This window comes from Musca vetustissima, unplaced genomic scaffold (assembly GCF_032173495.1).
Source record: "Musca vetustissima isolate MV318-11 ecotype Yass unplaced genomic scaffold, APGP_CSIRO_Mvet_v1 utg129603, whole genome shotgun sequence".
NCBI classification, from domain to species: domain Eukaryota; kingdom Metazoa; phylum Arthropoda; class Insecta; order Diptera; family Muscidae; genus Musca; species Musca vetustissima.
The window spans coordinates 1-27818 of NW_026883591.1; the positions used below are offsets into that span (position 1 = coordinate 1).

Consider the following 27818-nt stretch of genomic DNA (forward strand, 5'->3'; position numbering starts at 1 on the left):
GTGTGGATGTTTTGTAGAATTTCGTTGTCAGGAACCGCCATAATGTGAAGAATAATTTTTCACTTTGTGGATTTTTTTGGAATGGATTTCCTAAGAGCTGCCTTAATGCATTTTCCAAAGAATATTTTTCCAAGGACTATCACAGGCTGTAACTGTATAAGAATATGTTTTTCAAGGATTTTGAATTGTTTAAAAATATTTTTCTTAACATTGCTTTTTTTCGAAAAATCATACAATATTTTTTTTTTCGATTTAATTAAATGTCCTTGAAGTTTTCAACCTCAAAGTCATGATATGAATTTCCTCAAGGATATAATTCTGTTCAGAAAGTACATAAACGGTGCATGGTGTGATGATGATGCTAAGGCCTTCAAAACCTCAGTATTTACCAAAGATTTCCGCATCTATATCGTGATGGCTGATGAAAAATTTCGCATTTGTATCAATAATAGCTTAGAGGTCTCCTATACATATCGGATACGTTTGAATTTGTTAACTCATTTGGAGATAGATGGTGGTCTGAAGGTGGTACGTCAAGTAGATCATCGAAAATATTTTCCATTTGTATGGCCACCGATCCAGGCAATGGAAGAACGTCTTCAATTTAGTGGTGATGTACCGTTGCCATTTAAAGCGGGTCATGTAATGGTGATTGAAGCTGAGCTAAGTGGAAATGAGAAGGGTTCTTTTATTGTCCATTTACGTAATGTCAATGATGTCGAACTACAGGAGCTGCACGTGAGAGTTACATTTAAAACAAAAACTTTTATTTGGAATTCAAAAACGATACCGGATGGGGAGCATTATTGGTAGAGTAGATCACCAAATAAAAGCAAAGCAAGGGAAGGTGGGATAGGTGTATCATCTTGGATATTGATTTTTGTCCTGAAAATCAATCCGCCTATCCAGCTTTCCCTTAGATCTGTTTTGTTTTTTTAATTCATTTATATTATTTCTCATTTCCCTTAGTTTTGGCGAGGAGAAAAAATTACAACATTTTCCATTTGAAAATTTTTTCCAACCATTCAAATTGGCTGTGGCCTTCGGACAAAATGAATTGCTGTTGGCAAAGGATGGTGCCGTTTTATTCGCATTTCCCTATAGGACTCCAGATGTCTTAGCAGTCATTGGCGGTTTGAAAATATTTGGTCTAGATGATCTGAAGATACGAATTGCCGAATTGAATCATATTCAAATGACGGATGTTTCATGTACCGGTTTCGAAAATTATTCGCAATTAGAGATTGTTAATAATTCGAATTAAATAGACAAAAGAAAAAAATTAAAATTTTGGAAATGTTTCTAATAATTACTAAGGAAGAGATATTGAAAAATAATGACGTTTTTACATCGTTAGGGTGGAAATTTATAAAACCATTAATAGTTCGGAAAGCAAAGCCACCTCTTGCCAGACCTAACACACACTTTACAAGACGCTGATATTACCCGAGCTGTTGTATAGAATTGAAGCATGGGAACTTGCGCGAGCAGATGAAGCAGTTATAAGACTGTTTGAGGGGAAAATTCTCCGAAGGATCTATGGGCCGATCTGTATCGACGAATATCATATATTCTCGGACATTGACATGTTCACACGTATCGAGCTGCAGCAACTACGTTGGCTAGGTCATGTTGTGAGAATGTATGAGGATTCCCCCACTCAAATGCATATAAAAGCGAGCCAAGTGATGCTTCACATAGAAGGGGAAGGTCACGAATCCGATGGAAATATCAAGTAGAGGACAATATCTCGGACGCGCTTAGAAATCTTTTTTATACCCTTCAACACACTGTGGTACAGGGTATTATGTCTTTGTGCATATGTTTGTAACAGGCAAAAATAATCGAGATAGACCCATGGTTCCTCTTGAGAATATGCATAGAATCACTTTCTGCGTCGATTTATGCATGTCCGTCCGTTCGTCCGTCTGTCCATGGTGCACCAAAGTCCCTGAAAATCATTTGATTTACACGAATTTTGGCATAGCGTATTGAATTAAGTCTAGAATTACGTGTGCTAAGTTTCGTAAATATATATAGTTTCGCCCGATTTAAGGTAAATGGTGTAGCAAAGTCCCTATATATCTTTCGATTTGCACGAAATTTGGTATACCCTACTGCATTAGGTCTATAATGATGTGTGCTAAGTTTCGTGAAAATTGGTTCAGATTTAGATATAGGTTCCATATATGTTTTCGTCCGATTTAAGGTAAATGGGGTACCAAAGTCCCCATATATCTTTCGATTTGCACGAAATTTGATATAACCTACTGAATTAGGTCTAGAATGACGTCTGCTAAGTTTCGTGAAAATCAGTTCAGATTTAGATATAGCTCCCATATATAGTTTCGCCCGATTTAAGGTAAATGGTGTACCAAAGTCCCTATATATCTTTCGACTTGCACGAAAATTGGTATTCCCTACTGAATTAGGTCTGGAATGATGTTTACTAAGTTTCGTGAATATCGGTTCAGATTTATATATAGCTCCCATATATAGTTTAGTCCGATTTAGGGTAAATGAGGTAGCAAAGTCCCATATATCTTTCGATTTGCAACAAATTTGATATAGCCCACTGAATTAGGTCTAGAATGATGTGTGCTAAGTTTCGTGAAAATCGGTTCAGATTTAGATATAGCTCCCATATATAGTTTCGCCCGATTTTAGGTAAATGGTGCACCAAAGTCCCTGAAAATAATTCGATTTGCTTGAATTGTGGCATAGCGTATTGAATTAAGTCTAGAATGACGTCTGCCAAGTTTCGTGAAAATCGGTTCAGATTTAGATATTGCTTCCATATATAGTTTCGCCCGATTTTAGGTAAATGGTGCACCAAAGTCCCTGCTAATCTTTTGATTGGCATGAATTTTGGTATAGTGTACTAAATTAAGTCTAGAATGATGTGTGCTAAGTTTCGTGAAAATCGGTTCAGATTTAATATAGCTTCTATACATAGTTTCTTCCGATTTTAGGTAAATGGTGTACCAAAGTCTCTGAAAATCATTCGTTTTGTACGAATTTTGGCATAGCGTATTGAATTAAGTCTAGAATGATGTGTACACCTCCTAAATATATTTTCGTCCGATTTTAAGTAAATTGTGCATTAAAGATCCGATTGTGCATTAAAGGCCGATTGACACAACGTATTGAAATTAAGTTTGTGTCAAGTTTGCTTTAAATCGATTTGCACAAATCTGTCCCACTGTGCGCAAAGGACTCTAAACTTGCCCAAATGAAACGAAATTTAGGATAGGTTCCAGAATGACATGAAAATCACATATTTAAGTTCGTTCAATTTCATGTCAAAATTCCTTAAAAAAGGCGACGTCTTTTCGGATACATATGTACCCAAATTGGTGAAGGGTATCATATAGTCGGCCCAGTCCGACTTTACTATTTTCCTTACTGGTTTAGGCTCGGCTTATGGAACAACCGTTCTGCCATAAGCCAGCGAAGTAAGTATGTAATTGTTCGGATCATTTATATAGGCCTATATCTCTGGAAAATATATATATATATTTTTTTTTAAGTCTGGAAAATTTTCTCATACGGGACCCCAGGTCCCCATGTGGTAAATATGTAGTTTGCTAACAGACATCAGAGTAGTTGTCCTGGCTGTAGCAATATTGACTGACCCCCACCATTTTGGTTTATTTCCCGGCTTACCATAAAAATATAGAATAAAAATATCGATTTTATTGCCTATGGGCGACCCATATTTCTGGAGCTGAAAAAAAAGTTATAAACGTGGATTTTTTTCAGTGACTCTAGGCATGGGTATTTATCGTGATCATGTACTCCAATCAACCACAACAACAACTATATATGGTTTTATACCCTCCACCATAGTATGGAGGGTATATTAGTTTTGTTTATGCGTACGTCCCTGGGTCCACGTTTAGGCATAGCTCCCATATAAGGGTATCCCCAAATTTTCGGTATTTTAAGGTTCTTGATCTCGTTTTTCAACCGAATTCGCTGAAATTTTGTACTTTGAGTTCTTATTGGGTAGCAAATTTCCCCACAAAAAATTATAAATATAGGCTAATTTTTTCAGATAGCCCCCATATAAGGGTACCCCCCAAATTTCTGTGTTTTGGGGATCTTGAGCGCGTTTTTTTCAACCGAATTCGCTGATATTTGGTACATTGGGTTCTTATTTAGTGCCAAATATCTATACAAAAAATTATAAACATCGGTCCACTTTTTCTCATAGCCCACATATAAGGGTACCTACCAATTTTCGGTATTGTGAAGTTCTTGAATCCATTTTTCAACCGAATTCGCTGAAATTTGGTACCTTGGGTTCTTATTTGGTGCCAAATATCTAAACTAAAAATTATAAACATCGGTCCACATTTTCTGATAGCCCCCATATAAGGGTACCCCCCAATTTTCGGTATTTTGGGGTTCTTGAGCGCGTTTTTCAACCGAATTTGCTGTAATTTGGTATTTTGTAGTCGTATATGGTAAAAAATCTCCTTACCAAAAATTATTAATATTCACCCTATTATAGGGGTATTCCCCTTTTTTATATTAAAAAAGTTAGCTAATTTGTTCCGTGTGTTGGGGTTATTCCCATATAGCTGTCTACCACCATAGAATTAGGGATATTCTGTAGACGAAATTTTCAGTTCATACCCTGCATAGTATGGAATTCTAAAACGATTTAGTCGAGGTTTGAGAATTAACTATATCGACCAGCATAGCGTGATGCACGGTATTGGGATTCAAAACTAAATTATTAGCTTGGAACTTGAGCCATATCGGTCTTTAATTAGGCATAACCTCTTATATAATGAAAACACCAAGTATTCGCTAATTCCTACACAATGTTGTCAATATTGGTCCCGCTTTATAAAATGGCTCATATAAATTTGACCTCTAAATTGGAGTATTTTCAGGATTTTACATTCATGTTTCACACTACTATGTCAACATATTGGTGTTTTGAGATTTTAGGGAAAGCCCCAATTGAAATTGCTGAAATTTCTATTTGGTTTACAACAATCGATCGGTAGAATTGTAGTTATATGTATATTCTCTATATTTTCATTTCAAAAATTTTTCAGTATTTCTATGGTGGAGGGTATGCAAAGTTAATTTTAACGCTTTTTTACTTGTTTATTTTATTTTTATTTCAATAATCTGAATATTGTTCAAATCCCTTACATTTTGGATTATCCGATAATAAATGATCGATGCCGAGTACACGAACATTCATACCATATTGACCTTTAATTTTCAAACCCGTTAGCCAGGGCAGAACATGTGAAGTGCGATAGCGGTACTTAAAAAGATACACACCATCTTTGGCCATTTTTACAGATTTCGGGGTGAAAGTCAATGCCAAGCGAAATGGTTTTGTCACATCGTCAAAGGGAAAGAGGCCATTGGTCTCTTCATGACCCCATCTGAAAAGGAATGAATCGCATATCTATAATATGTATATCCAGTTGATAAAATGTTCTCTTACTCCAACATATCGGGATTTATGTTATGTTTTTTAACAGGCAATTTTGAATTTCGTATAATTTTCCTCATATTAAATCTTACATTTATGTGTACCTCGATGCGTTTAATATTTTCCGCATGCCGAAAATCCATTCTAAACCAACCATCCATACGACCCATATATTTCATGGTCACCACCATAATATTACCGGCCTGTAGGCGGCATGGTATATCATGACTGAATTGTAGATTATCCTTTTCACATATCTGAGCCGGTGGCCATGTCGTCGTAAAATATTTACGATGATCCACTTGGTTTAATGTAATTAAATTACCCTCGATTGTCAGATGACTTAATTTCATCGTTGACATTTTCTTACAACGAATAAAGTTCAGATTTTGACCATTAATTCCAGCATAAATTTTCCGTTCATCCACAGCGATGGTCACATGAAAATGTTGGCGAAATATCTGCGTGTCATATTCCTCCTCGGAGTGTGCTTCCAACCATTGACCATCCAAACGTTGTTTGAATTCAATTGTTTTCTTCGCAACATCGACAAGGATTTGAAATGGAACATCAACGACTTCCGTTTCTGTGGATTTTCCCATAGCCAATGAAATGCTGAACCTGAAAGGAGAAGGAAATATTTTGGTTTCCTAAAGGATTTCTAATTTTTTGGGTACTTACCATGATTCATCATTTTCCGCCTTGCCCCCTATCTGCAGCAAATGACCAAGGCTAAGATTTTCAATAAGTTTACTCTGAAATAACACCGACATGTTGTTGAACTGCTAGTGGTTGCGTTAATGGTGAATTTATATTCTTCTAGTTAGAATATAAATCGATTTCCTCCACCTAGTTATTTTTTCTTTTCTTTCGAGATTTTTTAAATATAGTTTTAAAGCCACAAAACGCTTATATTTATACCCTCAACATTATGATTAACAAATGTCCGTCCGTCTGTCTGGCCGGCTGGCTGGTGCGTACGATAACTTTCGAAAGGAAGAGAGTAACCAATTCCATCCAAACATTGCACACATCCAATCGACACACATGAGTTAAAGAACCACGGAGGAAGAATAATTTCGAACCTACCTTTTTTTGGCTGACTAGACTTAAACTCCGAGTCGCATAGCGAGAGCAAAAACCGATTTCCCATGTTTAACATTTGTTAAAAATAAAAATAGTTTTCCTGATAGGTTGAACAACCCCCATCAACCTGCTATCAAAGACGACTATCACGAAAATTTATCGACATGAGCCCATATGTAATGGGCTTCATCGGACATGATAATTTTGTTCCAAAATTGCTCCTCATCTTCGGTCATTTCGATGACTCTTTGGGCCCATTCCAATCGACGAGGCTTGTCCGCAGGCAACATTCTTTACGTCAATTGAATTTTGTACGGGAACAAATGCAAGTCAATGCGAATAATCTGTTGTAAAGTGGACCGAGCCATGCCCAACTGCTGAGAACGGCGTTTTTGGGATGTTCTTGGGGACCTCTCAACACTGGCTCGTACGGCAGGCATATTCTTCTCACATTTTTTAATGTTTTTAAAGGCACGTTGAGTTTTCACAATTGACTTTTTCTGTTGAATGTAAATTTTAACTATTTCAGAACGCTCGCGTGGCGTGTATTGGTTCATGGTAAAAATCTGCCTGGACTGACTCGGTATGTCATTAAGCTATGTGACATCTCTGTCAAAAGTTATGGCGTTGCCAGATGGGTCCGTCGAATATGGGTAACCCTGTACGAAAGAGGAATATGACAGCAAACACTGATAACGGCCGCCATTATAAGTAAAGATAGCCTAGAAGCTACATAGGGAGGAGATCAGTGATGCGATCAGAGTAAAAGAAGTCCACTTGTATGTGACCAAGCTCTTGACTAAAGCAGGAAGCTATCTAAGGCCCAAAGTCTAAACTTCTTCTTAGATGGACAGAATATTTGTTCCAAAAGCCGAGCTTAAACAAGATTTCAAGGCGCGTCGGTATTGTGCGCAGCTCATCCAATTTAAAATACCATGTTCCAAGATGTTGTCTTCCACTTAATCTTTAAATCGAATTCGTGGCCTTCAGTTGGCTCACTTTTATATGCCAACGTAGTCGCAGCAGCTCGATACGTCTGACTATGTCGATGTCCTTGAATAAATGGTATAGCTCATTGTTTATTCGACGGCGATATTCGCAGATCGATCCATACATCTTCTGGAGAATTTTTCTCTCAAACACTCTAAGAGCTGCCTTATCTGCTTGTACAAGTATCAGCGTTTTGTAGAGATTCTGGCGAGAGGTGACCTTGCTTTTGAGTTGCTTATTCAGACCATAGTAGCCTCATGTTGGCCAACACTATTCTTCTCCGGATTTTGTTTATGGCGGTACCGACGTATATAAAATGGCTCATTACCTCGAAGCTGTAGTTTTAAAGTTCCACACTTGATCCGAGTCTACTGGACGTCATGCGCGTTAATACCATCAGCTTGGTCTTCTCGCCATTTACTGCCAGTCCCACTTTGGCAGACTCCTTTTCAATTTGTTCAAATTAAATCGATGTCATCGGCGTATGCGAGTAACACATTTGTTTGGTGTACAGAGTGCTTTTTTTGTTCACATTTGCATCTCGTATGACCTTTTCCAGCAGGATGTTAAAAACGTCACACGACAAATTGTCACCTTGTCTGAACCCTCGTTCGGTATTGAAGGGCTCCGAGAGGTCCTTTTCGACTTGAAATGGAGACCTTGTTCCAGTTAAAGTTATCCTGATAGCCGTATTCATTTTTCAGGAATGCCGAACGCAGATGATAGATACCAAGCAACGGCTCTGATTGGCTTTAACATGGCGAAGTCCAGGCTTATCTTGGTCCCTCTTTCATCTCAATTGTGGACACTGACCTCCCCGCGGTGCTATCTGGGGAGCTATTCTCATCACCCGATGAAATAGTGAGCTAATATGTGCCGCGAGTTCACTCATAAGAACTATAAAAAATGGGTTGAGGCGTTGGGTTAGTTGCCCACTCTCGGAAAACCCAATCTACTATGAAAAAGCTAAGAAAAAGAAAACCAAACCCCCCTAATGTTGTCGACCCCCGTAAACGAATAAAGGACCACGATCTGCGAATCTGCACTTGGAATGTGTGCACGTTGTACAGAACAGGCGCAGTGTTCGCTTTGGCGGATATACTCAAGAAGTACAAAGCCGATATTATTGCCTTACAAGAAATGCGATGGAAAGGGACAGGCGTAAGTAAATCAGACGATTACGCCCTGTATTATAGCTGCCATGAAACGAGACATGAATTTGGCTTCGGATTTATGGTTAAAAGGAGAATAAACGACCTTGTCTCCAGATTCACTCCAGTAGATGAGCAAATTTCTATAATTCGTATAAAAGCGAAGTTCTTTTACATCAGTCTAATTTGCGCCCATGCTCGGACCGAAGATAAAGATGAACAGACCAAAGACATATTTTACGAGCACCTAGAAACAGCATATGACCGTTGCCCTGGCCATGACATTAAAATTCTGCTAGGAGATTTTAATGCAAAAATCGGAAGGGAGAATATCTTTGGCCCTACCGTCGGAAAATTCAGCCTACATGAAGAAACATCCGACAACGGCATGAGGCTGATTGACTTCGCGGCAGCAAAAAACATGGTAGTTAGCAGCACCAGATTCAAGCATCTCGATATACACAAGGCCATCTGGATCTCTCCTGATTAAGTAACGAGAAATCAAATGGATCATGTTGTGATAGACGGAATTCATTCATTAAGTGTTTTAGACGTCCGATCGATCGGAGGAGCGAATATCGATTCGGACCATTACCTTGTGGCAGCCAAGGTACGCACCCGTCTTAATGGTGCGATCTAATACAACACGGAAACTCGACGTCGAAAAGCTTCAAACACAACAGGTAGCCGAGGCCTACTCTGCTCAACTTACCCATCTGCTTGAAGAAAGCACTTCTTGTCCCGATAATAGTATAGAAGCACAATGGCAAAGAATTGTCACTCCCTACAAACTGCAGCAAAAAGAACAATTGGGTACCAAAAACCACCACCAAGAAACAAATGGTACGATCAGGAGTGTCGTAATGCTACTGATGTGAAAAACGCAGCGTATAGGGCAACCCTGCAGACAGTAGCAACACGTAATGTGATGGAGAATTTTCGGGAGAAAAATAGAGAGGTGAACGTGAGCAAATCGAGATGTACAGGAGTCATGAAGTCCGGAAATTTTACCAACGAGTAAAACACCAAACCGAAGGTTTTGGTGGAGGCACATCCTCCTGTAGAGATGAAGAAGGAAACCTGGTGACAGATACAGAGAGCGTGTTGAGGATCTGGAAGGAGCATTTCGAAAAGCTTCTAGTATCAAATAGTGGCGATGAAGAAGATACCCCAGAACCAAGATGAAGCCAAGCCAAGATGAAGTCATAAAAGCAATTAATAGGCTCAAGAACAACAAAGCAGCAGGAGCCGATGGGTTACCAGCCGAACTATTCAAGACTGTTGGCCAGATGCTGGTCAGGAGCATCCACCAGCTGATTAGCACAATTTGGCTAGATGAATGCATGCCCAATGATTGGAACCTCAGCATCCTGTGTCCCGTGCACAAAAAGGAGACAAGACGATATGTGCCAACTATAGAGGAATAAGTCTCCTTCCCATCGCATATAAAGTGCTATCCAGTGTGCTGTGTGGACGATTGAAGCCAATGGTCAATGACATCATCGGACCATACCAATGTGGCTTCAGACCTGGCAAATCCACCATTGACCAGATTTTCACTCTGCGCCAAATCCTGGAAAATACTCACGAAAAACACATCGACACATACCAAGACGTCCAGTAGACTCGGACCAACTGTGGAACTTAAGAACTGCAGCTTCGAGGTAGTTAAAGACTTTATATACCTTGGTACCGCCATAAATAAAACGAATGACATCAGTTTTGAAATTCGGAGAAGGATTGTGATGGCCAACAGATGCTACTATGGTCTAAGTAAGCAGTTTAGAAAAAAGGCCACCTCCCGCCAGACCAAACTCACACTTTACAAGATGTTGATACTAGCCGTGCTATTATATGGATCAGAGGCATGGCAGATGAGGCAGCTCTTGGGGTGTTTGAGAGAAAAATTCTCCGCAAGATCTAAGAGCCGATCTGCGTCGACGGTGAATATCGGCGTCGAATGAACCACGAGCTTTACAATTTACACAAGGACATCGACATAGTCAGTCGTATTGAGCTGCAGCGACTACGGTGGCTAGGCCATGTTGTGCGGATGAATGAAAATGCTCCAGCTCAAAAGGCATATAAAAATGAGCCTACTGATGGTTCCCGTAGAAGGGGAAGGCCACGAATTAGATGGAAAGACCAAGTAGTAAACAACATCTTGGAACGTGGTCTTCCAAATTGGTGGACTTCCGCACAAGACCGACGCGCTTGGAAATCTTTTTTAAGCTCGGCTTATGGAACAACCGTTCTTTAACAAGCCAGCTAAGTATGTAAGTAAGAACGCAGACATGGCTTTAAACAACTCTGAGCGGATGTGGCTGTCGAAATCGGCTTTGCAGTGTGAAAACCCGGTCTATACTGGATTTGCCAGGTCTGAAGCCGCATTTATACGATCCACTAATATCATTAACCATTGGCTTCCGTCATTAATACAGCACGCTGGATAGCATTTTTTATGCGATGGGAAGGAGACTTATTCCTTTATAGTTGGCACATATCGGCTTGTCTCCTTTTTTGTGGTCGGGACACAGGATGATGAGGTTACAATCATTGGGTATGCATTCCTCTAGCCACATTGTACTAATTAGTTGGTGCATGATTCTGATCAGCGCCTGACCACCGGTCTTGAAACGTTCAGCTGGTAACCCATCGGCACCAGCTGCTTTATTATTCTTCAGCCGAATAATTGCTACTCTCACCTTATATTGGCTAGGTGATATACAATCTATATCGTCATCTCTTTTTGGTTCTGGGGTATCTTCCTCACCGCCATTATTACCAGAAGCTTTGCAAAATGCTCCTTCCAGATTCTCAACACGCTGTTTGTAGCTGTCACCAGCTTTCCTGCTTCATCTCTACAGGAGGATGTGCCTGCCTTCGGTTTGGTATTTTACTCCTTAGTAAAATGTCCGAACTTTGTTCTGACTCCTGTACATCTCGATTTTCTCTTGTTTTTTTCTTCTCTCTTCTTTTCTCCCGATAATTCTCTCTCTCATTGCGTGTTTGCATGACTACCATATACGCTGCGTCTAAACTTAGTCAAGAAAAGTATTAAACGAGAGATCCTCCCAAGGATAACCCTGGCGTTCCTTTTATTTCCTCGGAAGATAATTAGGTCTGCGGAAGAGCAAAGAAATGCTAAACTTGCGAAAAACTAAAGAGAGCTTTCTATCACCTGATACGAAGAGCAAGCCGCGTCAGTTCTAGGTCTAAAGAGGCTGGGCCAAAAATTCAACGAGGAATTTCAACAAGACGAGTGCTGCCTCGGGATCTTTTGAAAAAAATAGGGGGATAGAGAGGTCAATTACGCGATCAACAAGAACGGACCCGGTACACTAAGCAAAGGTAACCAGGACGTATTAAAGAGACGACCGAAATAGGTGTGGATTTTTTCAAGAGTACTTCTTTCAGAGACCCATTAGGTGTTTTCCGAAAGCTATAGCATTAGGATTGAGTATGTTTTCAAGACCTAAGTCAATGACTTGATTTGTTTAATGAATATTTTTTCAGCAACCCATAGCTATAGGCGGCCTATAGGAAAAACAATATTTTTTATGACCGGCGTTCGGGGATTTTTATACGGATATATTTAACAGACGGGGATTTACCGCATTTGTATTGAGACACGCGGTTATGACACTCAAGACCACAACTAATCAACCACAACAATGAAAAAATACATCTCTATTTGGTTTTTTATTTTATTTTTGTTTCAATAATCTGAATATTGTTCAAATCCCTTGCATCTTGGATTGTCCGATAATAAATGGTCGATGCCCAGTACACGGACATTCATACCATGTTGACCTTTAATTTTTAAACCCGTTAGCCAGGGCAGAACATGTGGGGTGCGATAGCCATACTTAAAAAGATAGACACCATCTTTGGCCATTTTTACAGATTTCGGGGTGAAAGCCAATGCCAAGCGGAATGGTTTTGTCACATCGTCAAAGGGGAAACTACCATCAATTTCTTCATCACCCCATCTGAAAAAGAAAAGAATCACCGATCAATAACCTGAATAATCAGTCGATAAAAAGTTCTCTTACTCCACCATATCGGGATTCTTTTTATGATTGTTCGCTGGCAATTTTGAATTTCGTATAATTTTCTTCAAATTAAATCGTACACTTATGTGAACCTCGATGCGTTTAATATTTTCTGCATGGCGGAAATCCATTTTAAACCAACCATCCATTCGGCCCAATAATTTCATGGTTACCACCATAATATGACCGGGCTGTATACGGCATGGTATATCATGACTGAATTGTAACCTATTCTTTTCACATATCTGAACCGGTGGCCATGTCGCCGTAAAATATTTACGATGATCTACTTGGTTTAATGTGATTAAATTACCCTCGATTGTCAGATTGCTTAATTTCATCGTTGACATATTCATGCAACGAATAATGTTCAGTGAATGACCATTGATTCCGACATAGAATTTTCGTTCATCCACAGCGATGGTCACATGAAAATGTTGGCGAAATATCTGTGTATCATATTCCTCCTCGCAGTCCACATCCAACCATTGGCCATCCAAACGTTGTTTGAATTCAATTTTATTCTTCGCAACATCGACAAGGATGTGAAAAGGAACATCGACGATTTCCGTTTCTGTGGATTTTCCCATAGCCAAGGAAATGCTGAACCTGAAAGGAGGGGAATATTTTGAGTCCCTAAACGACTTTTTAATTATTTTTGGTTTTTGGGTATTTACCATGATTCGTCATTTTCCGCCTTGCCACCTAACTGCAGCAGATGACCAAAGCTAAGATTTTCAATAAGTTTACTCTGAAATAGCACCGACATGTTGTTGAGCTGCTAGTGGTTGTGTTAATAGTAAATCAATAATCTTATTGTAAAGTATTTGTTCCACCTAGTTATTTTTTATTCCTATCTAGATTTTTTTTAAATCAAACCACAAACCGCTTATATTTTTTATTTACATGCACACTTTCTACTATAAATGAAAATCAGAAATAAATTTCAAAATGTGATGCAATGTAAAAAAACAGCACAATATTCAATCTACCATTTAGAAGAAATCGGTCTATAGCCCTATATAAAAATGTTATTTAAATAAGTATTATTATTTAATAAAATCTGAGCATGTAGCTTTCATTAAAAAAGACTATATAAAAATTCACACCTATAATCCTTTATAAAAATATCACTTAAAAACCCACGCCTATAATCTTAATATATAAAAGAGCTTAGTGTTAAGTGAGTGAGTGAGTGACTGACAGATCATCGCCCAGACGAAACGGCTAAAGCTAGAAGCTTGAAGTTGTTGGTGTGTAGGCGTGAGATAAGGCTGGGTTTTTGGAAATTCGAACTAGAAGTGTACGAAAAGTACTAAAATGTACCAAGTATGGTACCCTTTGTATTAGGCGAACGGGAAGAGCTAGAATTCTGATGGAAAGTTAGGAAGATGTACAAAAGGGTTTTTGAAAATTCGACCTAAAAGTGTACGAAAAGTACTAAACTTTACTAAATTCAATACTAATTGTATATATGTATATTGAACATATATAGCTAGAATCTTGAAATTTTATATGGAATAAAGGTGGAGAAGTGGTGTTGATGTATGGAAATGTTTTATGAAATTAGTACTTATGTGTATAAAAAGTATAAAATGGTACTAAATTTAGTACTATTTGTTGAGTGTATAGAGATGAACTCATGAGAATTGGAATTATCACTACTATTGGAGTTCAGGATTGGGTTAGATTTAAAAAATTGGAATTATGTGTACGAAAAGTACTTAATGGTACTAAATTTGCTGCAAGTTGGATTTAGGTGAACAGATAGAGCTGGAGTCTTCAAATTGGGAATTAAATGACTGGTGCAGTGTAGGATTGAGGTAGTTTTGTAAATTCGTACTTATTGGTACGAAAAATGCTTAATGGTACAAAATTTAGTACATTTTAGATTTTACCTGAACGGATAGAGCTGAAAACATAAAATTTGGAATTCAGATTACTGTTGAAGATTGATCTATAGAGACATCTTTGGAAATTCGTATTGATGTATACGAAAAGTACTAAATGGCACTATATTTGGTACAATTTGGATTTGGTGAACGGAAATTTGGAATAATGATTGCTGTTGGAGTATAGATTTAAGATACGGACGCATAGTACTCATGTGTACTAAATGGCACTATATTTTGTACAACTTGATTATGTGTGAACGGATTGAGCTGGACTTTAGAATTTTGGAATTAAAATTACTGTTGGAGGGTAGGATTGACGTAGTTTAGGAAAAAAATACTAAATGGTACCAAACAGTTTAGAAACTGTTTTCGTGTGAGTGGATAGGGCTGAGATCATGAAATTTTGAATTAAAATTACAGTTGGAGTACAAGATTGAGATATGTCGGTTGTTTTGAAATTTCGTCTTTATGTGTACTAAATTTGGTACAATTTAGATTTAAGTGAACGGATAGACATGGAAAACTTAAGTTTGGAATGAAAATTATTGGAATTTCGTACTTATGAATACGAGAAGCACTAAATGGTACTAAATATGGTACAATTCGTTTTGTTTGAGCGGGAATCCAAAAAATTGGAATTAAAGTTGGAGTGTAGGATTGAGACAAAGAGGTTGTTTAGGAATTAAGTTAGTAGTTTAGGAAATTCGTACTTATGGGTACGAAAAGCACAATATTTGGTACAATTTAGACTTTGGTTAACGGGTAGAACTCGAATCCTGAAATTTGCAACTTAGGTTACTGTGGGAGTGTATGATTGATATAGGTTTGAAATATGGATACAGAATGGTACGAAATCTGGTACATTTTAGTGAAGAGACAGAGCTGGAAGTTTAAATTTGGACGATCACTATTTGAAAGCAGTATTGAGGTACATTTGGAAATTCATACTTATGAGTACAAAAAGTACTAAATTTGGTACAATTTGGACATTGGTGCAATTAAGATTGTTGTTAAAATGTAGGATTGATGAAGTTTTAGAAATGTTTACTTATGAGCATGAGAAGTTCCAAATGTAAAACAATTTGGATTTGGTTGAATCCTGAGATTTCTGACTTTAGAAACTCGAAATTTATGTAATAACTTTACAGTAAATTAAATAGAAAATGCACTAAATTTGAGGTTTACTGACGGAAAGTTAGAAAGAAGTTTATGTTATTAACTGGTACTGAATTTAGTGGTGGTGATGAGGATCAGTGGCGACATTCGAAACTATAGTCTTCCCTGCCTTACCCCTCGGCGGACACATACATTTCCCACTAATAAAAATTAGTTTTTTTTTATAAAAACAACAAATCACTCTCATTGCTGATATAAGTAAAAACCAGTAAGGAAAGTAGTAAAGTCGGACGGGGCCGACTATATGATACCCTTCACCACTATGGGTATATTAAACAGGACTATTAGCATGAAATTGGATGGAATAAAATATGTGATATTTATCTAAATGTGAATCTACCTAGATCTATCCATAAAATATGTAAATCGACTTCAAACAAATATAAATAGGTCATCCGTTAGGCTATGTCTGTACTTCTAGAAAACGCAACTATATAATTTTATGCTCAATTTTGTACGATGTGCAAACTTTTATGTCAATCTGACTAACATGAGGAGTTTGATACCCAATTTACTTGAAATCGGGCGAAAATATATATGGTGCGTCAATTACTTAAAATCAATCTATAATAAAAAGGGCTATATCTATCTAAATCTGGACCGATTTTCACGAAACTTGGAAGACATCATTCTACACCTGAATTATTAGACTGTACCAAATTTCGTGCAAATCGAAAGATATATAGAGACTTTGGGGCACCATTTACATGAAATCGGACGAAACTATATATGGGAGATATATCTAAATCAGGACCGATTTTCATGAAACTTGGCAGACATCATTCTAGGCTCAATTAAGTACGTTATGTCAAATTTCGTGCAAATCGAAGGATATATAGGGACTTTGGTGCACCATTTACATGAAATCGGACGAAACTATATATGGGAGCTATATCTAAATCTGGACCGATTTTCTCGAAACTTGGCAGACATCACTCTAGGCTTAATTCAGTACGTTATGCCAAATTTTGTGCAAATCAAAAGATATATAGGGACTTTGGGGCACCATTTACATGAAATCGGGCGAAACTATATATGGGAGCTATATCTAAATCTGGACCGATTTTCTCGAAACTTGGCAGACATCATTCTAGACCTAAGTGATTAGGCTGTACCAAATTTCGTGCAAATCGAAAGATATATAGGGGCTTTGGGGCAACATTTACATGAAATCGGACGAAACTATATATGGGAGATATATCTAAATCAGGACCGATTTTCATGAAACTTTTCAGACATCATTTTAGGATCAATTAAGTACGTTATGCCAAATTTCGTGCAAATCGAAGGATATATAGGGTCTTTAGTGTACCATTTACATGAAATCGGACGAAACTATATATGGGAGCTATATCTAAATCTGGACCGATTTTCGCGAAAGTTGGCAGACATTATTCTAGGCTCAATTCAGTACGTTATGCCGAATTTCGTGCAAATCGAAGGATATATAGGGACTTTGGGGCACCATTTACATGAAATCGGACGAAACTATATATGGGAGCTATATCTAAATCTTGACCGATTTTCTCGAAACTTAGCATACATCATTCTAGACCTTATTCATTACGCTGTGCCAAATTTCGTGCAAATCGAAAGATATATAGAGGCTTTGCTACACAATTTACCTTAAATCGGACGAAGATATATATGGGAGCTATATCTAAATCTGAACCGATTTTTATGAAATTTTACACACATCATTCTAGGCCTAATTCATTACGCGGTGCCAATTTTCGTGCAAATCGAAAGATATATAGGGACCGTTTACATTAAATCGGGCGAAAATATATATGGGAGCTATATCTAAATCTGAACCGATTTTTCCCAATTTCAATAGGGTTCGTCCTTGGGCCAAACAAATGAGCTGTGCCAAATTTCATCCAATTCGGATCATAAATGCGACCTGTACTTTGTTTACAATTTAACATCTACAGACGGACAGACGGACGGACGGACATGCATAAATCGACTCAGAAAGTGATTCTATGCATATTCTCAAAAGGAACCATGGGTCTATCTCGATTATTTTTGCCTGCTACAAACATATGCACAAAGACATAATACCATGTACCACAGTGTGGTGAAGGGTATAAATATCAAACGTTTGAGCAAAAAATTATTGTGGTTTAATTAACTAATTTGTATTAATAGTGTCAGGCTGACTATTTTGCAAAAACAAAAACTTTTTTGTATTCCCTTTCCGCATACGAAGTAGAGAGCATTTTGCTAGTATTGTATACTACAGCGACTTCCGATGTAATGATATACTATGTCGAGGATATGCTAAAAATACCGACAATTTTTTCCATTGAAGTTTTTGTAACCCGTAACACACCAGAAATACTAAATTTCTGCAATTTTAATGGAAATCTTCCCTTTAAAGGCAGGGAAGATTTGCACTGTGCAAAAAATGTTTAAAAAACGTATTATGGTACTACAGTCAAGTACGGTTATAGCGAACTTGTAGAGACCACGCATAATAGTTCGTTATAGAGCAAGTTCGTTATATCCAAGGTAAGACAAAACAAACAACGGCATAGCAGGAAAAATACATTCATTTATATCAAAATTTAAGCAAATAAATTTATTTAATAAAGATTCTTAATTACATTAGATTCATAAAAATGGTATAAAAACTAATATTTTTTGAAAAACTTTGCCAACTCTAAAAGTTTTGTGAGGATCGCCATCGTTAATTATGATGTATTTTTATAGCAAGTTTATTATAACCAAATTAAAATTAAAGAAAACTGAAATTTGTGACCGAAAAAACATTTCGTTACAAAAAAAGTTTAGTATGTCCTTATTTCGCTATAGAGTAGAGATTTGTATGAAAAATACATCCTAAAACTTCGGGACTAGGAAATGTGTTCGCTTATAACCGGTGTTCGTTATAAATGTACTCTACTGTATTTGCATTGGTCCATCGGGAGGATCGAGAAAATAGTACACTTTCGGAATTTAAAAAAAAATAAGTAAGTTGTATCATCAACGTTTCTGTTCGAAAGAAATGCGGGTAAGATCAGAGATTTTTCTAAAAAAAATCGATGATATAAAACCTGTAATTAAAAGGTTTCAAATTTATACTTAATCCAAAAGTATATTGTTTAGCTAAATGAATGTTTATTTATTTGTTAACTATAAAAGGAATATTATTTAAAAAATCCCCGCCTAACAAGGTAGCGGGTCTATGCTAGTCCTTTATAAAAAATATTCGTCCATGTGCTGCATTTCGGGTTTGCTCGAATGTGAAACATTTTCCCAAATTTGGTGTGCCCCATTCCGAATTCCCAAAAAATATTGGGAACATAATTCGAGCACATATACATATAGCCTTGTGGATTGAAAACGAAATAATATCGTACGTGTTTTTCTGAGCACGTACAAGTTGAAAAAGAACGCTAAAGTTATATTTAACGTGTTTTTAAAATATTTATTTAAAAAATACAGTATTTACATTAGTTTTTACAGTAAAATTAAAGAAAATAAAAAAGGACTCCTTTTATCAAAAACTGCACGTAAAATTGTTGAGATCAATCTGGCAACTCAACCACCATATGATCAAAATAAAAATATAATCTAAAAAAATCTACTTTTAAGATTTCCAATAGTCCTTTCAATAATTTTTCTTGCAGATGTGTGCACTTTATTATATCGATGTTGACAAGATCCATGCTCCATTTGTTTATAGGGCGTCATCAAAAAATGTGTCTAAAGCGTAAACACTGTCTCTTAGAACCCAACTATTTTGCATACCATTTTCTCTTTTGTTAATGCTGCCTAGCTGCACCCATAAGCCAAATAAAAGCATCATGGCTGGATCCTGGTCTGCAGCTATCCACAGCTCGAATTCTCATTTTATAGTAACACACCTAACTGAAAAAGAAAAATTAGTTTTACGATTACCTACATTGTTTCCCTTACAATCATTGCATTTATACAGAAGTATCCTTTTCTATTGTAGTATAAAAATGAGTCTTCATGTGTTAATGAACTATTCGGATTTGTGTTCCATCTACGCAGCCTATAACTCCTGGAAATCCGAAAATTTTAATAAAAATTCAATTTGGATAACCTCATTTTATCTTTACTCAAATTAATGTTTAACCACGCTGCACACACTTTGTCTTCCAGGACTTTCATTACTCTCCACAATCCACGCCTATTGCCTGTATTAATAAAAATTTCTCCGCCTATAGTCTTCTATCTAAAAACTATTATTTAAAAAATCCCCGCCTATAGCCGTCCATAAAAAATATGATTTCAAAAGTCCACGACTAGCCGACTAGCCGTCCATAAAAACTATTATTTACAAAATATAAGCCTATAGCCGCCTATAAAAAATATTACTTAAAAATCCACTCTTGCTTGTCGCATACTTTTAGGCGTATTTTATAATTTCAAGCCCATGTTTAATATTCACATTTTAAAAGAGTATTAAATTTCTGTTTAAGCTCAAGAATTATATGACTAATTAATTTGTTCTCTTCTCATCTTAACAAAGAGTTCATCATCATTATTTTATAGATATGGTTGGTTATAACAAAAAAATGAATTGTAAAAATAAATCATACATCCAACGATCGACGCGAGTAGAATTTTATCAGTATTTAGTTTATTGGCATAAAGAAAGAAAGCATTCAGAAACGAATACAACGTTAGTCATTCAGATATATATTTTTTTAAGTTCAATTTAAATATTATTATAAATATTGTAATGTAAAAGTGTAAGTGATTTTTTTGTTGTATTTAGAAAATTTAATATAAATAATATTTTTAAGCGACAACAAAGTCATAATAGTGAATTAAAAAAAAAATACATCAATATATTCTCAAAGGCCCAACACAGCAAAAGGCGTGGATTTTTTTTAAAATTTTTGTTTAACGTAGTTATAAGCCTCGATTTTAAAAAATAATATTTTCTCGACAGCGTGGATTTATAATGGAATACTTTTGCAACAGTCTTATAGCCGTGGATAAATATTTCAATATTATAAAAAATAAATATTTTTCAACGAAGTTGAAATGGGGTCTTCGGAGACCCCATTTTGTTTGTACATATTCTTGATCAGATTCAAATTATTAGTATAGAAACCCCAAGTTATTAAAAATCTTTTGTCAGAAAATTGTCACTGCAGGTCATATTTTTCAATAGCTGTCATATAAAGGTCATCGACTTATTTTCGATATTTTGATGGTCCTAGCGGCATCACTCAACCGTAGGAGTTGTAATATGACATTTTAAGTTCATGGAGATTAAACAAAAATATGTACGCGGAAGTTGTTCAATATAGGTTGACATAGTTCCAAATATAAAAGTCTCGCTTCAAACTCTTTTGATGATCCTATGGGCATTTGCAAAAAGATGTGGCTGTAATTTAATATTTCGGGTTCATGTTGAATGAAAACCTTCTTCACAAAAAAAGATAATAATATGGGTCACATAAGGGCATAGCATCATTTAATGTATTTTTATAGTCCAATGTGCATTTTCCATCCGAAGTGGGTGCTGGATTAAAAAAACACAAGAGAAATCGCTATGCGTGGCTTCATAAACTTATAGGAGGGTATTTTTAAATGAATAATTTTTAAAATCCTAAACTAACTTTAGTCGTAAATTTTCAAGACCCAATCCCCGCCATAGGCGAGGGTTTTAATGTTCTAATCCAGCTATAGGCGTGGATATCTTAAATACGCATCACATCCAGTATTTTTCCAATGTCCGGCAATGCTGGAATTTTTAAAGTTTTTTTTAGAAGCAATCAAAGCCAGATTTGTTAGCAAAGGATTTTTGAAGGTCCATCAATGCTTGGATTAAAAAAAATTTATGCCTACTCAAGCATTGGATTTTTAAAAAAAATATAGAGGGCTCTGTATTAAAAAAAAATTTCAATACCCAGCAAATCTGGGATATTTTTTATGCATTTTTGGAAGCCAATCAAAGCCTTTGCAAAGGAATTATGAAAGCCCACTAAAGTCTGTTAACAAAAACCGTAGAAATCGCTTATACAGACATCGCTTATAACGATGTATCGGTTAACAATATTTTGTGCAGCTTACTCAAACATTGGATTTTTTAAAAATTTTAAAATACCTTGGATTTTTCAAATTTTTTTCAGTACCCTGCAAAATATGGGATTTTTTAAAGAATTTTTAAAGGCTAATGAAGTCCTATATTTTTTGCAAAGGATTTTTGAAGACCCCTTAAAGTCTGGATTAAAGAAATGCAATCAAGTCGCTTATAACGACATTTTTTAAAGACATATTGTTTATAACGACGAAATCCAAAATAGTTCTACCCATTATTTCATATTTCGTGTCATGTGACCAATTTCGCTATGCCCTGACATCATAAATCGGCTGTAGATTTTTTGAAGGTTGCAACAACCCTGGCCCTAGCGGATTTCACGAACATTTTTGAAATCTGGGATTTTGTATAAAGAATTTGTCAAGGACTTCGAAGCCTGGATTTTTTGCCAAGGAATTTTGAAAGAAGCTATATTTTGAAGCCTACTCAAACATTGGATTTTGAGTGTATAATTTGTGAAGGTTTTTACTGGGGTCTTTTTGAATGTCCAACAAAGCTGGAATTTTTGTAAAGAATTTTTGAAGGCCGGTCGAAGCCTGCATTTTTAAATACATTAATCCCGCAAAAAATTCTGTCCATTATTCTTATCGTGTCTAATGATCAATTTCGCCGGACCCTTGGTCATTCGTTTTAAGTGATTTCGACTGTATACTTTTTGAAGGCTTTTCTACCCAGTGAAAGAACTCAAAATATCAAATTAAAGTTGATTAGGTTGAACAACGTGTCCCACAGGTTTAAAATACCGTACATTGGGGTCACAGTTATATGGGGACTACCCTAAAACATGACGAAAGTCATAATTTTTAGTAGGTAGACTTAATACTCAATCAGTAAGCTGGGTATCGTATAGTCGGCTTCGTCCGACTTTGGCCATTTCGTTCCAGATTTAGGCCTGGCAAATTTAAAGCACACATGCCATACACAAGTTCCATTATTTGCTAAAGGGAATTTCCAATAAGAGGCGACAAAAATAAACAAAAGTCCATTGAGGAGAAGTCTCAATTTTTTTATTGGTTCGGGGATTTTCTCGCTTTTTATCTTCAATAAACAGTGGCGTAGTTGGACCTGTTTATCATTCAAAGCTTTAAATTCTTCTGTTAAAATATTTATACATCATGAATGAGAATAGTAAGAGGGAAATACAACTAGTCTTTGAGAAACCCATGTACGCCAATTACAGTTGTTGGGCATGCAACGACAAAATAATGAAGAGATATTTATATTCTCTTGAGTGAATATTATTAATACACAATTTCAGTTCAACACAACCAGCAAACGATCGGAGGCTTAGTTTGAACAAACAAAAACATCAAAAATAAACAATGTCGGCGGTATTCCAAGGTAAACTGGCAGAACATTTAAATTTTGGCCATATTTTACAAATTGGAGCCCAGGTTGAAGCGGAGGGGTCGTGGTAAGTTTTCAATACAATGTAAAAAATAAATTAATTAAAAATCTACATTTTTTAGGTTCTGGATATCATTGACCACGGGACGCTTTCAAGAACGTGATCACATTGATATTGGCCTACACATGATAGTGAATACGCAACATGAAAAAATTATTGTCAAACAACAGGTTCAAGAAGAATGGGTGGAAGTGGCCACCAAAGAATTTAATACCGAAGAGTTTTTCACACGTTTTCAAATCAATCTAATTATGGATGGAGAAAAATTCCATATTAGCATTAATCGCAACCCCTTCATGTTTGTACCCTATCGCGTGCCAATTGAGTCATTGAATACGTTGAAAATTTCCGGACATTTATCACAGATCTATCAAATCGATCATCGTAAATATTTTCCACGTCCCTGGCCACCAATACAATTGTCCGAAGATCGTGTACATTTTAGTCATGATATACCGTTGGCTTTTCGTCCTGGCCATGTTATGGTCATAATGGTGAAATTGAGGGGTGATATGAAGGGTCGATTCATTATGCATTTTCGTAATGCCGAGAATATTAAACGGCAAGAGGTACACATTAGCATGCGTTTTGATAAGAAGAAGGTAATACGCAATTCGAAATTACCGACACAGAGTAAAAAGGATCCGCCGGAGAAAATGGTGTAAGTAAAAACAGGTTAAAACGTATTTTTGTTCCGTCGGGCCGAACCGGGTCGGGATCTTTACGTGGGGCTACCCCATAGTATATTACTGACAAGAGAAAAAAAATACAAAAAATATAAATACAGACACTTGGTTCGGAAAATTGGACTAGGACCTTGAACGTAAAAATATGACACTGATCTTTGTATGGGGACTATGTACTGGTAGAAGTATAGACTTGTATTGAAAAAGTTCCGTTAAGAAGTTATCGATTCGATTAGTAGTTATTGATGCTCTGAGAAAATTTTAGAACGTTTGGGTTGAAAACTGGGCTAGGAACTTGAACATACCAAAAAAGCGGTACCATTGAATAAGGGCTATTAAAAAATAGGGACCTGTATTGAAAATTTTCTGGGGGGATGTTTTTTATTCATAAGGAGTCTGGACTGCCAGATTATAGACCCTTCGGTGAGAGCAAAATAAAACTATAATATCGAAAACATGGCGGGTCCATCTTTATATTGGGGCTATGTGAAAACATAAACCTAAAATAAAAATCGTTTACAAAGATATTTTTCTCTCTGCAAGAATTCGGAATTGTGGCTAAAATTTTAAAAATGCCGAAAATGTAGCGGAACATTTTTTGGGAGCTATTTCCAAACATGTACCTATATAGAAAATATGTTTGTATTTTTCGGGGGCTATGTCCAAATATGGACCTTTAAATCCCCTAATGCAAATTACAGCCACTTCGATGGGAAAATGCTGCTATGACCTTAATAATACCTAAAATGGGACGGGATCTCTATGTAGGGCCTATGTCAAAACTTGGACCTTTATAGAACATTTTCTGCAAAGATGATTTTCATCTTCCAAGAACTGCAAATGTCAAACTACTGCCACTTTGGAGGAAAATGCAGCTTAAGCCTAGGAATTCCGGAAAATGGGATGGTACCTCTATGTGAGGGCTATGTCAATGTTCTAATACCCTTTACCCTTCATAATGGCGGAATGTCAAATTGCAGCCACGTTAATATGAACATTTGACTGAATCCTTAAAATACCGAAAATGGATCGGGTCCTTATGTGGGTATTTGTCGAAGACTGGGCTATCCTTAAAGAACCCGAAATGCTAAATTACAGCCACTCCGGCGGTAAAATGTTTTGAAAATCTTCAGAATACCGAAAATATAGCGAAATGTTAATATGGAGGCTATGTTCAAGCATGGACCTATAGTGAATATTTTCTCTAAAAATGATTTTCTCCCTCCAAAAACCCCTAATGTAAAATTACAACCACTTTGGTAGGAAAATGTTGCTAATGTTTGATGCCGAAACATGGACCTAAATATATCGAAATTGTTCAGAACAAATATGGTGCACTCTCAAAAAACACCTAAAGTTCCGGGAACTGTTGTAGATCGATATTATTATTTTTTCCTTATGTAAACACAAAATATGAAATTAGAGCTACTCCGATGGGAAAATGCGCCTAAAACATTCAAAATATAGCGGCATTGGAGCTATAGAACCGATATTGATAATTTTTGTGGAGAGTTTTGACATCCAATGAGAACACAAAATATCAAATTAGATAAAATTCGCTTGAAAGTCGTGCACTACGTCCCCCAAAATACTAAATAGTGAGCGGAACCGTAATATGAGGGTGAAAACGTGCCGATGATTCCAAAATACCGAATTTTGGGGGGCACCGTTATATATGGGCTACACGGAAAAGTGAATCTATAATTAAAATTTTTAATAAAACGATTTGCTATTGAATGAGAACCCCAACCGAATTGCCTATATTACAGGAAATTCGTTTGAACAATATGCCCAGAAGCCCTATAATACCGAATACGTTGTATGGGGGCTACCCCGAAATAAGGATGAATATCGATAATTTTTTGTCTAAAGATTTACTACTCAATAAAAATACCAAATTGTAGCCAAATCAGTTTCCCAGAAACCACAAAATACAGACTATTGAGGGATACCGTTATATGCCCAAAACGTGGGCCGATATATACCATTTACAACACCAGAATATCCTGGGATTATTAGCAATGCATGTGTAAAATTTCAAAGCTCTATCTTAAATATTTACGAGCACTATCATGATTTCAACAGACAGACATCGACATAAAATTTATTGAATATTTCAAGTCGTTGCCTAATGGTGAAGTTTATAAAACATATTTTAAATTTTCTTATATTTGAATATTTAATTTTTTTTCTTTTCAGTTTTGGTAGCGAAGAAAAGGATGGTCAGTTTCCATTTGAGGATTTTTCAACGCCGTTTAAAGTAGCGGTGGCATTCACTGAGTCGCATTTTCGTATGGCTAAGGATGGTGTATTCCTGTTTGACTATGCCCTGCGTACACCAAATGTTTTGCCTCAGATATCTGGTGTCAAGATTTTCGGTATCGATGGTGTGACGGTACGTGTCAGTTCTATTGATCATTTCCATTTGGATGATCCGAGGTGTGAGGGTTTTGAAAAATTATCGAATAAAAAAATATAAATAATTTTATAAATGATTTGTTAATATGTCTCTGGTGCAATTGAAAGTACACAAGTGACAGTCGGTGTTGCCGACAGATATATGGATAATGGAAAATTAGAAAATTCTTTTAAAATTCCATAAAAAAAATTTGAAAAATTTTTTTGCGAGCACATTCATGATTTTTGGTACATAGATTAAGGAAAATATGCTGATTCGAAATTAGTTCGCGTTCACAAATTCGGATGCTGCGCACAAAAGTTATAGCGGCTTTAACTCTTGTATTTTAAACATAAATTAAATGAATTTCTATTTGTTATAAAAGTCGCGAAAAGCAAATTGAAGCATAAAGATATCTGAAAATAAAATAAATTAATTTTTTATTAAAACAAAACTTTTTTGAATTTTCGATTTTTTAGTACGGTTAAGGGAATACGGCTTTGTCTAAATCTTCTAAAATATGCGACGCTTTGTAGATTCCTCTGTTAAGAGTTTTGACTTTAAAAATGACCAAATATAATGCAGTTACAGTATATGAAAATGATCAACATTAAAAAGGATGGTTAAGAACCGCGGATATGCCGACAAAATCAATTTTGGATAAAATGCGCATATTATTCCCGTATCGATGTATTTTTGACCTATTTTCACACAGATTCGCGTATATGACAATACAAACATGAATGTATGTAAAAACAATTCGAAGAAAAACGCGATTATATATGCGAATTTGTCAAAATAAGTTTTTGCCATTTTTCCCACATCCAAGGTACCATATCCGTCGTTTTATTGGGCGGAATTGAACATGGCTGGGCTCATTAGAACTAAAACTAAAATCACGCGGGTTTCCGCGACATTAGAATGGACTTTCTTGATTTTAGGCTCAAAAAATATGTTTTTTATAAAAATTTACGCACCAAATTTTTGTCTTTGGAACCCGATTGCAACGAAGCATTCGTTAAATATACACTAAACGAAGCAAAATCACGAGTTCTACAATACTATAATCAGTTAAGTCCATTATCTGGATGCGAGTCCTCAGTTTAAAAAGAATTTAAAAGATTTTTGTAATTTCCCATATACCCTCAGCTTATGGTTTGCGGAGGTATATGGAATAAAATACAGGAAATAAATACAGGTTTATATGTTTTTATCAAAGAGTTTAACCTCTTCGGAGAGTTATCAAAAAAGGTTCCTCTATAGAACCTATCTTTGGATTTAATGTAGGTTTTGTTAAATAATACTAATTTTCAAAATTTAGATCAAATTAGACCATTCCATTATCTTGATATTGAATCACAAAATTTTCAAAATGTTGACACATTGAGGGAAAGGTACCGGAAGGAGTAGATATACGGCTC

At 36.2% G+C, this 27818-nt stretch overlaps 4 protein-coding genes across 4 annotated transcripts; 2 read left to right on the top strand and 2 right to left on the bottom strand.

Annotated features, from left to right (window-relative positions):
* The first annotated feature begins 294 nt into the window (after positions 1-294).
* Positions 295-1264, top strand: LOC133330494 (uncharacterized). The gene is made up of 2 exons (XM_061538931.1): positions 295-734; positions 970-1264. The coding sequence occupies exons 1-2, from the start codon at positions 295-297 to the stop codon at positions 1262-1264; spliced, it is 735 nt and encodes a 244-aa protein (XP_061394915.1).
* A 3876-nt stretch (positions 1265-5140) lies between these two features.
* Positions 5141-6237, bottom strand: LOC133330491 (uncharacterized). The gene is made up of 3 exons (XM_061538927.1): positions 6146-6237; positions 5477-6085; positions 5141-5414 (listed from the first exon to the last, which is right to left on the bottom strand). The coding sequence occupies exons 1-3, from the start codon at positions 6235-6237 to the stop codon at positions 5141-5143; spliced, it is 975 nt and encodes a 324-aa protein (XP_061394911.1).
* Positions 6238-11906: 5669 nt separating this feature from the next.
* Positions 11907-13515, bottom strand: LOC133330492 (uncharacterized). The gene is made up of 4 exons (XM_061538929.1): positions 13424-13515; positions 12747-13355; positions 12496-12683; positions 11907-11968 (listed from the first exon to the last, which is right to left on the bottom strand). Exons 1-4 carry the CDS (start codon positions 13513-13515, stop codon positions 11907-11909), a joined length of 951 nt encoding a protein of 316 aa, XP_061394913.1.
* A 9712-nt stretch (positions 13516-23227) lies between these two features.
* LOC133330493 (uncharacterized) lies at positions 23228-26905 on the top strand. The gene is made up of 4 exons (XM_061538930.1): positions 23228-23319; positions 23375-23974; positions 26199-26440; positions 26877-26905. Exons 1-4 carry the CDS (start codon positions 23228-23230, stop codon positions 26903-26905), a joined length of 963 nt encoding a protein of 320 aa, XP_061394914.1.
* The last annotated feature ends 913 nt before the right edge of the window (positions 26906-27818 follow it).